The sequence below is a fragment of the Manis pentadactyla genome, chromosome 12 (genome assembly GCF_030020395.1).
Source record: "Manis pentadactyla isolate mManPen7 chromosome 12, mManPen7.hap1, whole genome shotgun sequence".
NCBI classification, from domain to species: domain Eukaryota; kingdom Metazoa; phylum Chordata; class Mammalia; order Pholidota; family Manidae; genus Manis; species Manis pentadactyla.
The window spans coordinates 43,563,976-43,573,807 of NC_080030.1; the positions used below are offsets into that span (position 1 = coordinate 43,563,976).

The 9,832-nt window shown below is 50.4% G+C and overlaps 1 protein-coding gene across 2 annotated transcripts; it reads right to left on the reverse strand.

Annotated features, from left to right (window-relative positions):
- Positions 1–1,801: 1,801 nt before the first annotated feature.
- LOC118923295 (UL16-binding protein 6-like) lies at positions 1,802–8,528 on the reverse strand. 2 transcript variants are annotated; one of them, XM_057489111.1, is made up of 5 exons: positions 8,308–8,528; positions 4,670–4,927; positions 4,218–4,493; positions 3,463–3,603; positions 1,802–2,245 (listed from the first exon to the last, which is right to left on the reverse strand). In XM_057489111.1, the coding sequence occupies exons 1-4, from the start codon at positions 8,432–8,434 to the stop codon at positions 3,470–3,472; spliced, it is 795 nt and encodes a 264-aa protein (XP_057345094.1). In that variant the 5' UTR covers positions 8,435–8,528; the 3' UTR covers positions 1,802–2,245; positions 3,463–3,469. The 2 variants fall into 2 exon arrangements, with proteins under 2 accessions (XP_057345094.1, XP_036762850.2); XM_036906955.2 differs by having other exon boundaries at positions 3,484–3,603; positions 8,308–8,526.
- Between the last annotated feature and the right edge of the window lie 1,304 nt (positions 8,529–9,832).

Here is a 9,832-nt window from a genome sequence, read left to right on the forward strand (position 1 = left end):
CGTCTTGATCCTGTCTTCCTAAGGTTCCTTTTGTTGGGTGATAATCTTTGTGCTTCTGAATGTCTATTTCCTTCCCCAGATTGGGGGAGTTTTCAATAATTATTTCCTCAAAGAGACTTTCTATTCCTTTGTCTCTCTCTTCTTCTTCTGGTACCCCTATAATGTGAATATTGTCCATTTGGATTGGTCACACAGCTTTCTTATTATTCTTTCATTCCTAGAGATCCTTTTATCTCTCTGTTTCTCAGCTTTTTTGTTTTCCTCTTCTTTACTTTCTATTTCATTTACTGTCTCCTACACATCACCTAACCTACTTTTAAATCCCTCCATTGTAAGTTTCATTTCAAATACTGTATGCTTCAGCTCAGAGTGGCTTTTTTTCAGGATTTCTGTCTCTTTATTGAAGTCCGCCCTAAGATCTTGAATACTTTTCCATAAATCCATGAGCATGTTTATGACTTCTTTTTTGAAATAGTTATCAAGCAGATTGGTGATTTCAGTTTCATTAAGCCCTCTTTCTGGTGTTTTTTCTTGTATTTTGCTTGGACAAAAATTAATTTGCCTCTTCATTTTTTTAGTGTTTCTTATGGGATTACAGATTTGTGTAGGAGGTGCCCTCTAGTGCCCAGAAGCTCAATTTCCTGTGCAGGAGCCTCAGCGGTTGGCATGCAGTGGGTGTGGCACCTTTCTGCCTTGCTCATAGTGATTTGATTTTCAGGTGGGCTGTCAGCTGACCATGACAGCAGAGAGAACTCTCTGGAGCTGCCATGGGCAGAACTGCCTTATCTCTGGCCTGGCACAGGTGAGCAGAACCAGCACCTGCTGGGAGTAAAGAGCTGGGCTTGTGCAGAGGGAAGAGTGTCAGTGCTGCGGGAATGGAGCTGTCATGGGTGGGGCTGCCCTCCGTCCAGCCTGCTATGGCAGAGGCTACTGGTGAACAGGACCGGTAGCTGCTGGGAGTAAAGAGGTCCTGGGGCTGACTTCTGCACACAGCTCCCAGGATGGCCCAAAATAGGGGCAAGCAGGGTGGGGGTTCTCCCCCTACCAACCAGGAGCAAAGTCTGATTTCACTGCTAGTCGGCAGGCCATGCACCACTGTGAGGAGCCTCCAGGCTGTGTTGCCAACAAGGGGGATGGAGCATCTGAAGCTCCTGAGGGTTCCTAACCTGTTGGGCTGAGAAGTAGGCTGGGGAGGTATTGTCTGCCTGACCTTTCTCCTAAACAGAGAACACTGTGCAATCCTTGCCCCTCTGGCGCCCCTCTCACTGCTGGCAAGTCTTTCCAACTGCCCTCTCTGCTTTCTTTCACAGGGAGGCTGGTACAGTGTGCCTGTTCTCCACAGGCAGCTGGGTTCTCAGCCTCCCCAAGTGTTCCACCATCTCTATTGTCTAGTCCCACAAATCACAGGGCACCATGCAATGTGGGCTTGTGTTCCCGGAGCAGATCTCCAGGGCCAGGTGTTCAACAGTCCTGGGCTTCTACTTCCTCCCCTCTCCATTCCCCTTCCTCTAGTCTCTGGGCCAGGGTTGGGGGAGGACTTGGGTCCCACCAGATCGTAGCTTTGCCACTTTACCCTTTCCTGGAGGGTCTTCTCTTCTTCCTCAGATATAGGCAGTAAGTTCTGCAGTCTTCAGGTTGTTTTCAGGCCTAGATGTATTTGCTGTATTTTCATTTTCTGTGTGATTTAAGAGGAGGTTTTTGCCTGCCTTCCTACACCACCATCTTTTTCCCAGGTTCCTATTTTAATCTTTAAAAAAATAAGTTATTTAAATATCCATTACATATATTAAACTGCTAAAAATATTTTAAAATATATATTATTAAATAGGAGGTTGTTTTACATGATACAGAAAGAATCCCTGAAGTTTTGTACTCAGTATCACATCACAAATGAGGTCATGATGCTCAGAGATATCTGATTTTCCAAAACAAAAGGAGAATTTGTTTTACCTTCCCTGAGAATTTGTGTTCAAGAACCCAGAAGTATATGTACACAAATCCCAACAGTTAGCACCAAGGCAAACAGCACCCACATTAAGAATTGCAGAGTGCCCAAGGGCGTAAAGGGAATGAAACAAAGTGTCTTCATCATCATCACAATCACCTGGTGCCACTGCATTTGCTGTAGGGATTGAAACTGCTGGTGTTCCAGACTTGAAGGCAGCAGACAGAAAGGCCACCAACCAGACAGGTGAGCAGGCAAATGAGAACACACTCTCCTGGGCTAGTTGGTAGCAACTTCACCCTGTAAATGGGAAACAGGTGTTTCTCTCAGTGTCTCAGGAAACCTTGTGTCAGCTCTCCTGAAGCTGCCCCTCCTGGGACCTCTTACTCCACATCTCAGAATCCCACCCCTCACTGAGGGCCAGGTATTCCTTCCCTACTCACACCCTGGTTCCTGCAGCCTATGTCAAATTCTCCCTTCTTTACTATATGATAGTGTCATCCCCAGGCCCTGCTAAAGACAGGCAGGTGTAAATGAATTGGTCTGCTCCCTTTACTGAAGTCCTGATTCTAATATACCCACTGGTAGCCTTTTCCACATAGAGGAGCCTGGATCCTGGTGCCTCTAGGCTTGGGAATGGTTACCAGCAAAGATCCTTCTTCCCTTCTCTCTCAGCCTCTCCACACCCTGGTAGCAGCACACAGGCTCTGAGTGTGACTGTCCCTGCACCTCTATCCATCCTCAGCAAACTCAGCTGTCAGCATCCAGCTCCAACCAACAGCAGCTCAGCCCCTTCTATCCCCTGAGTCACTCTGCCCAAAGTAGGGGCCATTCGGTTCACTCAGAATCTGAAGTCAGCCAGAGGCTGGCTGCCAGGTGACTGCACCAGGGCTGAGCCTGGACCCGAGGGCCATGGAGAAAAGGCTTCCTAGATTTCCTTCTGAAGAGTCTACTATTCATCTTCTGTGTTAGCTGCTATTATCCAAGCCAATTTCTATGATACCATAGGCCTGAAATCCAGCACTAAGTTCAGTCTGCAACGCTTTTTCACACCTCTCTTTTGGGATTAGATCCTAGATCCTTTCCTCTTAGACCCTGGATGGAATTTCCTTCCACCTGGCAGTTCACATGAAGCTATCATGTTGCTCTCACCCACATATGATACTGCCCCTGACACATGCCTGCTGTCCCCACACCACTCAACCAGGCCCAATACCACCAAAATAGGAATATGAATCAGGCTTACTTTACTAATCCCCCTGAGTATCAACAGGCCCTTACCTTGGCCTTGAACCAGTCCCTTTCCCACTGATCTTTCCAGTGAAGAGGTCAAAAGTCAGAGCTGAGCTTGTCCAAGTTGTTAATATCAAGTGATATAAGGTCTTATTCACCTGGTGTCAAGTCCACCATGAGAAGGTTCAGTGAGGAGGCAAGGGAAAGGCTAGGAATTCACCTTTCCTTGTCCTCACAGCAGACTATCTGCCCCCTTTCTTCCCACTCAGTTCTGCCCAAAGTACCTTCACTCTAAAGGACCTCACGTTGGATGCCAATTATGCCTGAGAAGGCGAGGGTTAAGATGGTGATTATGGGTGTGATGGCTGTGACCGTGGACTGGGCTGTGCCTGAGGTCATGGTCGGTGGTGCTGTGGCTGGTGGTGCTGAAATAGGAACACAAGACTGAAAGCACTTTCCATACCCCAAATCTGAGGAGATGCCACCTCAGCTCCTGCTGTCCCAGGTAATGCAACAGTGCAGATACCTCCCACCCATCTAAACTGGAGTAGCCATTGTGACAGGTGCTGGGCTGGAAGGCGGTGGGTCCTTACAGCCCAAACAGCTAATGGGGAAGCAAGGCCTACAATACAACCAATCATTCCTGCTGTGACAGAAGGAGAGGCGACACAGAAGGACGGTGATGGGGAAGGCCTCTCAGAAGATGACATTTGAGGTGATAGTAAAGGATTCCAAGAAGTATACAAGGGGAGATAAAAAGAGACAATGATCTCATAAAAGGGAACAGTAAGAAGTATATCTAGAAATACAATGATGCCCTCATATTTGGGGTCAGCAAGGAATCCACAGTCAATTACCAAAGGTATGTTCAGAAAGGTGAGATGAAGGAGGTAAGAAGGGACAGGAAAGATGGTGGGACACCTATGGCCATTATGTCCCCAAGAACTTGTCACAGATGGACTGCTTTCACACCACACACATACTCACACATACACAGGTTCACAAGAGAACTGCCACTTCATTCCCTCATCCCAGTTACCTGTTGTCTCTGGCATCTGACCCCAGGACTCCGCTATTGACTCAAGCCACCTCTTACATTCTCCGTTTGAAATCTTCACAAAGGTCTCCAGTATATCTCGGTCCTCATCCAGTATTTCTTTTAACTGTTGACCTTCAGGACGAACAACGAGCCAGGTTCTCTTCTCTGGGTCAAAGCAGAGGATTATCTGTCCATTGAAGCTGAATTCCCAGGTACTGCTGGAGCTTCCATAAGCTGCACTGTGACATGTGAACATGCCCTGCAGGGAGACATGACCTGCCCCCCAGGGGAAAGAAATCAGCCTTTGGTCCTGACACATCCATTGCCCCACCTGCCGTCCCTCCTCTGCTCCCCTTTACATCTCCTGGTAGGCCAACCACAAGAAACACAATAGCTCCCTAAACCAACAAAAATGGCTCTCCCCTCCTTCTGCCCCGGCCCTTGGAACTTACCCCTGTGTGGGGAAGTGTCAGTTTTAAGGACAAGCAGACTCTTCTTCACCTCTTCCATCAGGTCATTAAGAATTTCTTTCTGAGTGTCCCAGCCTTCCATGGCTCTTAGTTTCATTCCCAGAGAACCAAAGGGATTTAGCGTCTTGTTGCCACAGTCATAGTGGAGAAATTTATCTCCATTTAGCTCACCTTGAATGTGACACCATGGATTTCCAAATTTAGGTGTGACAATGAACTTATAGCAAAGAGAAAGAGCATCTGTGAAGGAAAAACACAGGTGCCGGTTGGGGGTGGGAGAAAAAGGCCCATTCGACCTCTCTTCTCCATCTCTGTAACAGTATGAGATGCTCCAAAGGGCTGGGCTGGCACAGCAAGGACTGCCTCCTGTGGGCCCCTCTCCTTTGCCAGGTACAGACTAGCGCTCTTCTCTGGACAGGAGGAGGAGGCGTCTGCCTGCCAAGACACCACACAGCCAAAGCCATGTCCCACCTAGCCTGTGGCCACCAGATGGTCAGCACATACCCTTTCCAGGGAAGAGCTCAGAGGCTATGCTAGGAAAGGCCTAGATGTAGAGGATGGTCAGAAGCCATCCTGTGGGAAACTGGAGAGTGGGTAGGGGGCCGCTCCTGAGGAAACAGGGTCCCAAGAAGGGGTACAATTAGACATAAAGCCCAGAGTAGAGAAAGGGAAAGGTTACAGTTATGGGTCACAGGATTCAGTGAAGCCTGGGAGATGGTGCTACTCTGTTACTAGAAGGGCTCTTGAAGCCTGGGTAAAGGTACTGGCCAACATGCAGAAGATAGGAAAACAAACCTGCTGAAGCAGATAGTAGAAAAGGGAGCCAGTGGTCAGGCGAGTGAAAAGGCCAGGATGGATTTGATAAGACATGAGAGAAAAGCGTCCAGGCAACCAAGCTCTAGAGAAAGCCTGAACAAGTCTTGTTTATTGAGCCTACAAGGAAAGCGATGATGAGAAAGGCACCAGCGTTCTCAGAGCGTTCGGTGATGACTTGGCTGAAAGTCAGCAATGGCAGTAGGAGACGGTGTTCTGAAAATGGGCTGCCGCTGGGGATGGGGCTGCCAAGTGTTGAAGTAAGACAAGCCAGGCTGAGGTTCTCTGTATCAGGAGCAGAGCAGCTGCAGTGGCGAAAACGAGTAGGAAGGTTGCAATGTCAGCCAGCCCCACTATGACAAGGGCAACTAGAAAACAGGGATCCTGGAGGCAAAACACGTGGACAGCCAACCAGAGGCCCTCTACCCCATTGAAATCATAAACAAAAACAAATCAAAACACAAATATGGGTAAGGAGAAGGATGAAAGCAACCTCCCAATAAAAAGTCTGCATTCTCTGTGCATTTTCCACAACTGAACCTCTCAGAACCCATTACTAGGAGAGGCCAGGTTCCAACGAGGAGGGACCTTGCAACAAACAGCACAACATACGCGGAAGAGTTTCTGGCCTTTCCCAAAGAGCCATGGGGCCATTGCTCAGTTACACGTCATCTGGAAGCAGAAACTACCCAGACATTCATATGGGATTAGGGTGTGACTTGACATCATGCCTGGCAATCGAAAGCCCAAACGTGGTCCCAGTTCCTGAAGAGGTACATAGGGGCCAGGCAGTGACAGACACCTGTCACAGCTCCTGCTCAGTATGCTGTCACTGGCTCCACAGACCACACAGTGTTCACTTCACATTCCCCAGGTTGGTAGCTTGAATGGAAAATATTTGTACTTAGCGAATTTCTGTGGGGTGAAGGCTATAATAATACAGATGTACAAGTGCAAACTCTGACCCTATATGCCCCCATCCCGGAAAGAGTCTATTTAAAGCAATATGTTATCCTAGAGGAAATGAGTACCAACCATAACACCTCTCTACCCATCAAGGGGGTGATCCCTATCTTCTCTCTCTTTAATGCCAGTTGGCTCATAGATTTTCCATAAATGGGTATATATTAAATATTACAGGATTGTAGACCACGGGCCTCCATGCAACTACCCAATGCTGCTGTTGTAGCAGGAAGGTACGCAAAGATAACATGTGAATTAGTATGTGTGGTTGGACCTTCTTGGGCCCGTGAAAGGCAGAACCTAGGACACAGAGGTTTGCATGGTAGGTAAAGGTGCTAAGTGCTGTACGTGGCATTCCCACCTGGAGGATCACAGCGCAGAACCCCAGTGTTCTGACCAAGGCCATGCCATACCAAGGGCAGCAGGGAAATTGACACCACTTACATGTATCTCCTAGGACATGCTACGGACTAACCTCCGCCCTGAGCTATCAAGTAACCTGCAGCCTCACAACTGCCCAGCAAGACCAGGGCTCATCAACCCTCTACTCATTAAGTTAGGTAGCCCCAAGCTCACTAGATAGAAGTGATTCTTCTGGTATGGGCATGAGCAGACCCACCTGTACAGGCAGCTGGCGCAGATCCTGACACCAAAATTTCTGCTGCACCACCCAGCCTCAGGTCTCACCTGTGGCTTCATGCAGCACCCCGTATGATGCCCTGCACCAAGGAATCCCCTCTAGACCAAAGGAGGGGGGCAGCAGCCCATCCCCAAGGGACCCACAACTCTTATGACATTCCTACACTCACAAGCCACGGGGAGGAGGGGGCACACTTTGTTTCTTCAACACACAGCTGAGGCAGCCCTTGCTGATGATTCCCTAGGGAATGGGGCACCTGTATCGGGGGTCAGCAAACTCGCAGAGGGGCCGAATCTGGTCTCCCCCTCCTTTGCATGTTGACTTTGGCAGCTTTTGCCCTGCAAAGTAGTGATGAATCGCTGATACAGAGACAGACAACAAATGGCCTGTAAAGATGAAAATATTCACTACTTTCTGCTTACAGAAAAAGTTCGCATTCTCTTGCCTAAACCCATGACCACTAGATGATGTTTCCCCAGTAGGTGAACATCTGGGGACCAATGGGTAGAACTGGGAGTACCCTTACCATTCACTGCAGGGTCATACTTGGGAAGATGTGCTTCCCACTATCCTCCTCTAGGTTCCCTGGGCCAGGTGGGGGGCCTTTAGCTGGGCTGTGTCCCAGGCGAAGGGGCTACGGTGCCAGCTGGCAGAGAAAGCGGTGCTGATGCCCAGGGGGCCCAGGGGCCGCCTAGAGAAGGGTAATGAACTGAACTGAGGCAGAGAGGCGGTGAGTCGCGAGGGGAGGGGCTGGGACGTCCTGTGTGGAGCTCCCGGCGGGGCCCGGCGGTCATCCGCCCCAAGAGGGCGCCGAGATGTTCCAGCGTGCAGCGCAGGGGTGTGAGCAGTGGGTGGGAGGTAGGCACGTGAGCAGAGCAGCCGGCACACGGGCGTCCGGGGTCGCGTCCCTGCGGTGCCCCGTCTGACCACGCCCGGCTCCCAGGCGCCCGGCTCCCAGCCCCCGAGGCCGCGCCTTTGGTTCAGCTGTAGCTTGCATGTCCTGGATTGCAGTTCTGAATAAACCTCGCATCCTCTGGCGCTGCTCTTCCGCCAAAGCCCTCCTCTCGGTCCCTCTCCCTGTCCGGAGGGCCACACCGCCGGGCCGGAAAGGAGTCCGGGGAGGAGAAGGGAGGAGGCGCGCCGGCACCAGCCGCGACGAGGTCCCCGAACCCCCGGGGTCACGGTCCCCATCCCTGGACATTACCTGTCCTTGCGCGCCCCAGCCCGGTCGCATTCGCCAGCTCACCGGCGGGTGCCGCACAGCGAAGGCCCGACAGCAGGAGCAGGAGGCCGAGGCCGAGACGGGATGAGGGGACCTCGGTCTGCGCCATCCCTCCTCCGGCGCTGCCACAGTCCACGGAGAGCGGCGCTGACACTTGGAGACGCCCTTCTGGTTCGCCGGCTGCTCCTTTCCCCCGCTTTCCTCCGGCGCTAATTCCCGCCCCTCCACCGCAGCCTCCTCCCCTCCCCAGCCCTTTCCGGGCTCTTCCCACGCCCCGATCGTGCGTGCGCCTCCTAATGACTCATGATTTTCGTTCCCAGACCATCTCCACCGTCTCCTTGAAAGGGGCTGAAGATCGCCTTTAGCTGTCCTATCATTTAACATATGTTTTCTAGTACCTTCTATCCCAGGCAGCCCAATGCTTTTCGTTAATCATAGTAACTCCTCTTTGGAAAGTGTTTGGGGGCATTTATTAAGGCGGAATTTCTGTTTCCCTATTTTCACCCGGGCATTCCAAAGCAGCTACAGTGCCACCTGGAGGTTCACAGTAAAATCCCCTGGCCTGTTGAGTCCGGGAGAGAGTCAAGCTTCTTGTTCAGGGGGTCCTGATCTTTATTTCCTCACATTTAAAGCCTCAAGTAACAAAGTTCTCTGAACCATTATCAGGACCCCAACTTACCTCTCATTTTTACCCATATATCCTGCTATCCCAGAGGCACCCAGACAAGATGATTACGGTTTCCCCATTGGGAATGGCTGGGCAAGTTGGCAGGTTGAACTGAGGGGAGCTGGGGTTAAGCCATAGAGTCGGAGGTGGTTTGTTCACGGATGATTACTCTGGGAGCGGAGTCCCCATACAGGAGGAGACCCCTCCCTCACATTCTGTTCCCCAAGGCAGTATTATTGATCAGAGATGACTGAGTAATGGCATTCGCTAGAATCTGTAGTACAAAGTGATACAGGGATACATTCTACTTCCAATTACCTCTTCACATGGGAAGCATACAGAGACAAACACCTCTAGCTAAGTGTGACAGTCTTACTATGGACCTTGTGCTGAGTCATCACTCCCCACATATCCCAGGATGTTCTGCCCATGTCTTTCTGCTGAATGTCCTGTGTGTCCAGATACGCTGGAACCCCTGCAGGACAGCTGTATTTGTCCTGTTGTGCCCCGTTTCCTTGAGTCCCCCGTGTGGAGCCAGTCACCAGCCTCAGTCGCGAGATGTAAGAGCAAAATAGGTCTTTATTGCTAGTTCGAACTAGGGTCTCAGTGGCCCGTCAAAACACAGGACTCCGTCAGAGACCCTGAACAAAGTTCCCTTTTTGCTTTTATACTGTAGCAAAAAACAGGTAGGGGCTTTCCAAGGGGGGTTGGTTTATTGTGACCTTAGCTGATTGGCTGAAGAGGGTTGCTGGGCAAGGTTTCTGCGGGAATGGGTGTGGCTTGAGTGGGAAACTAAAAATGGGGGACCCAAAACAAAATGGAGGGACATAGTTATTCAAA

What these genes read in the sequence shown, in the direction of transcription:
- LOC118923295 (XM_057489111.1), bottom strand. Translation starts at nt 8,434, where the DNA reads ATGGCGCAGACCGAGGTCCCCTCATCCCGTCTCGGCCTCGGCCTCCTG. An exon ending in GCTGGGGCGCGCAAGGACAG is followed by an intron (nt 4,928 to 8,307) that starts GTAATGTCCAGG and finishes TTTCCTTCACAG; the next exon opens with ATGCTCTTTCTCTTTGCTAT. An exon ending in TGACACTTCCCCACACAGGG is followed by an intron (nt 4,494 to 4,669) that starts GTAAGTTCCAAG and finishes CCTGGGGGGCAG; the next exon opens with GTCATGTCTCCCTGCAGGGC.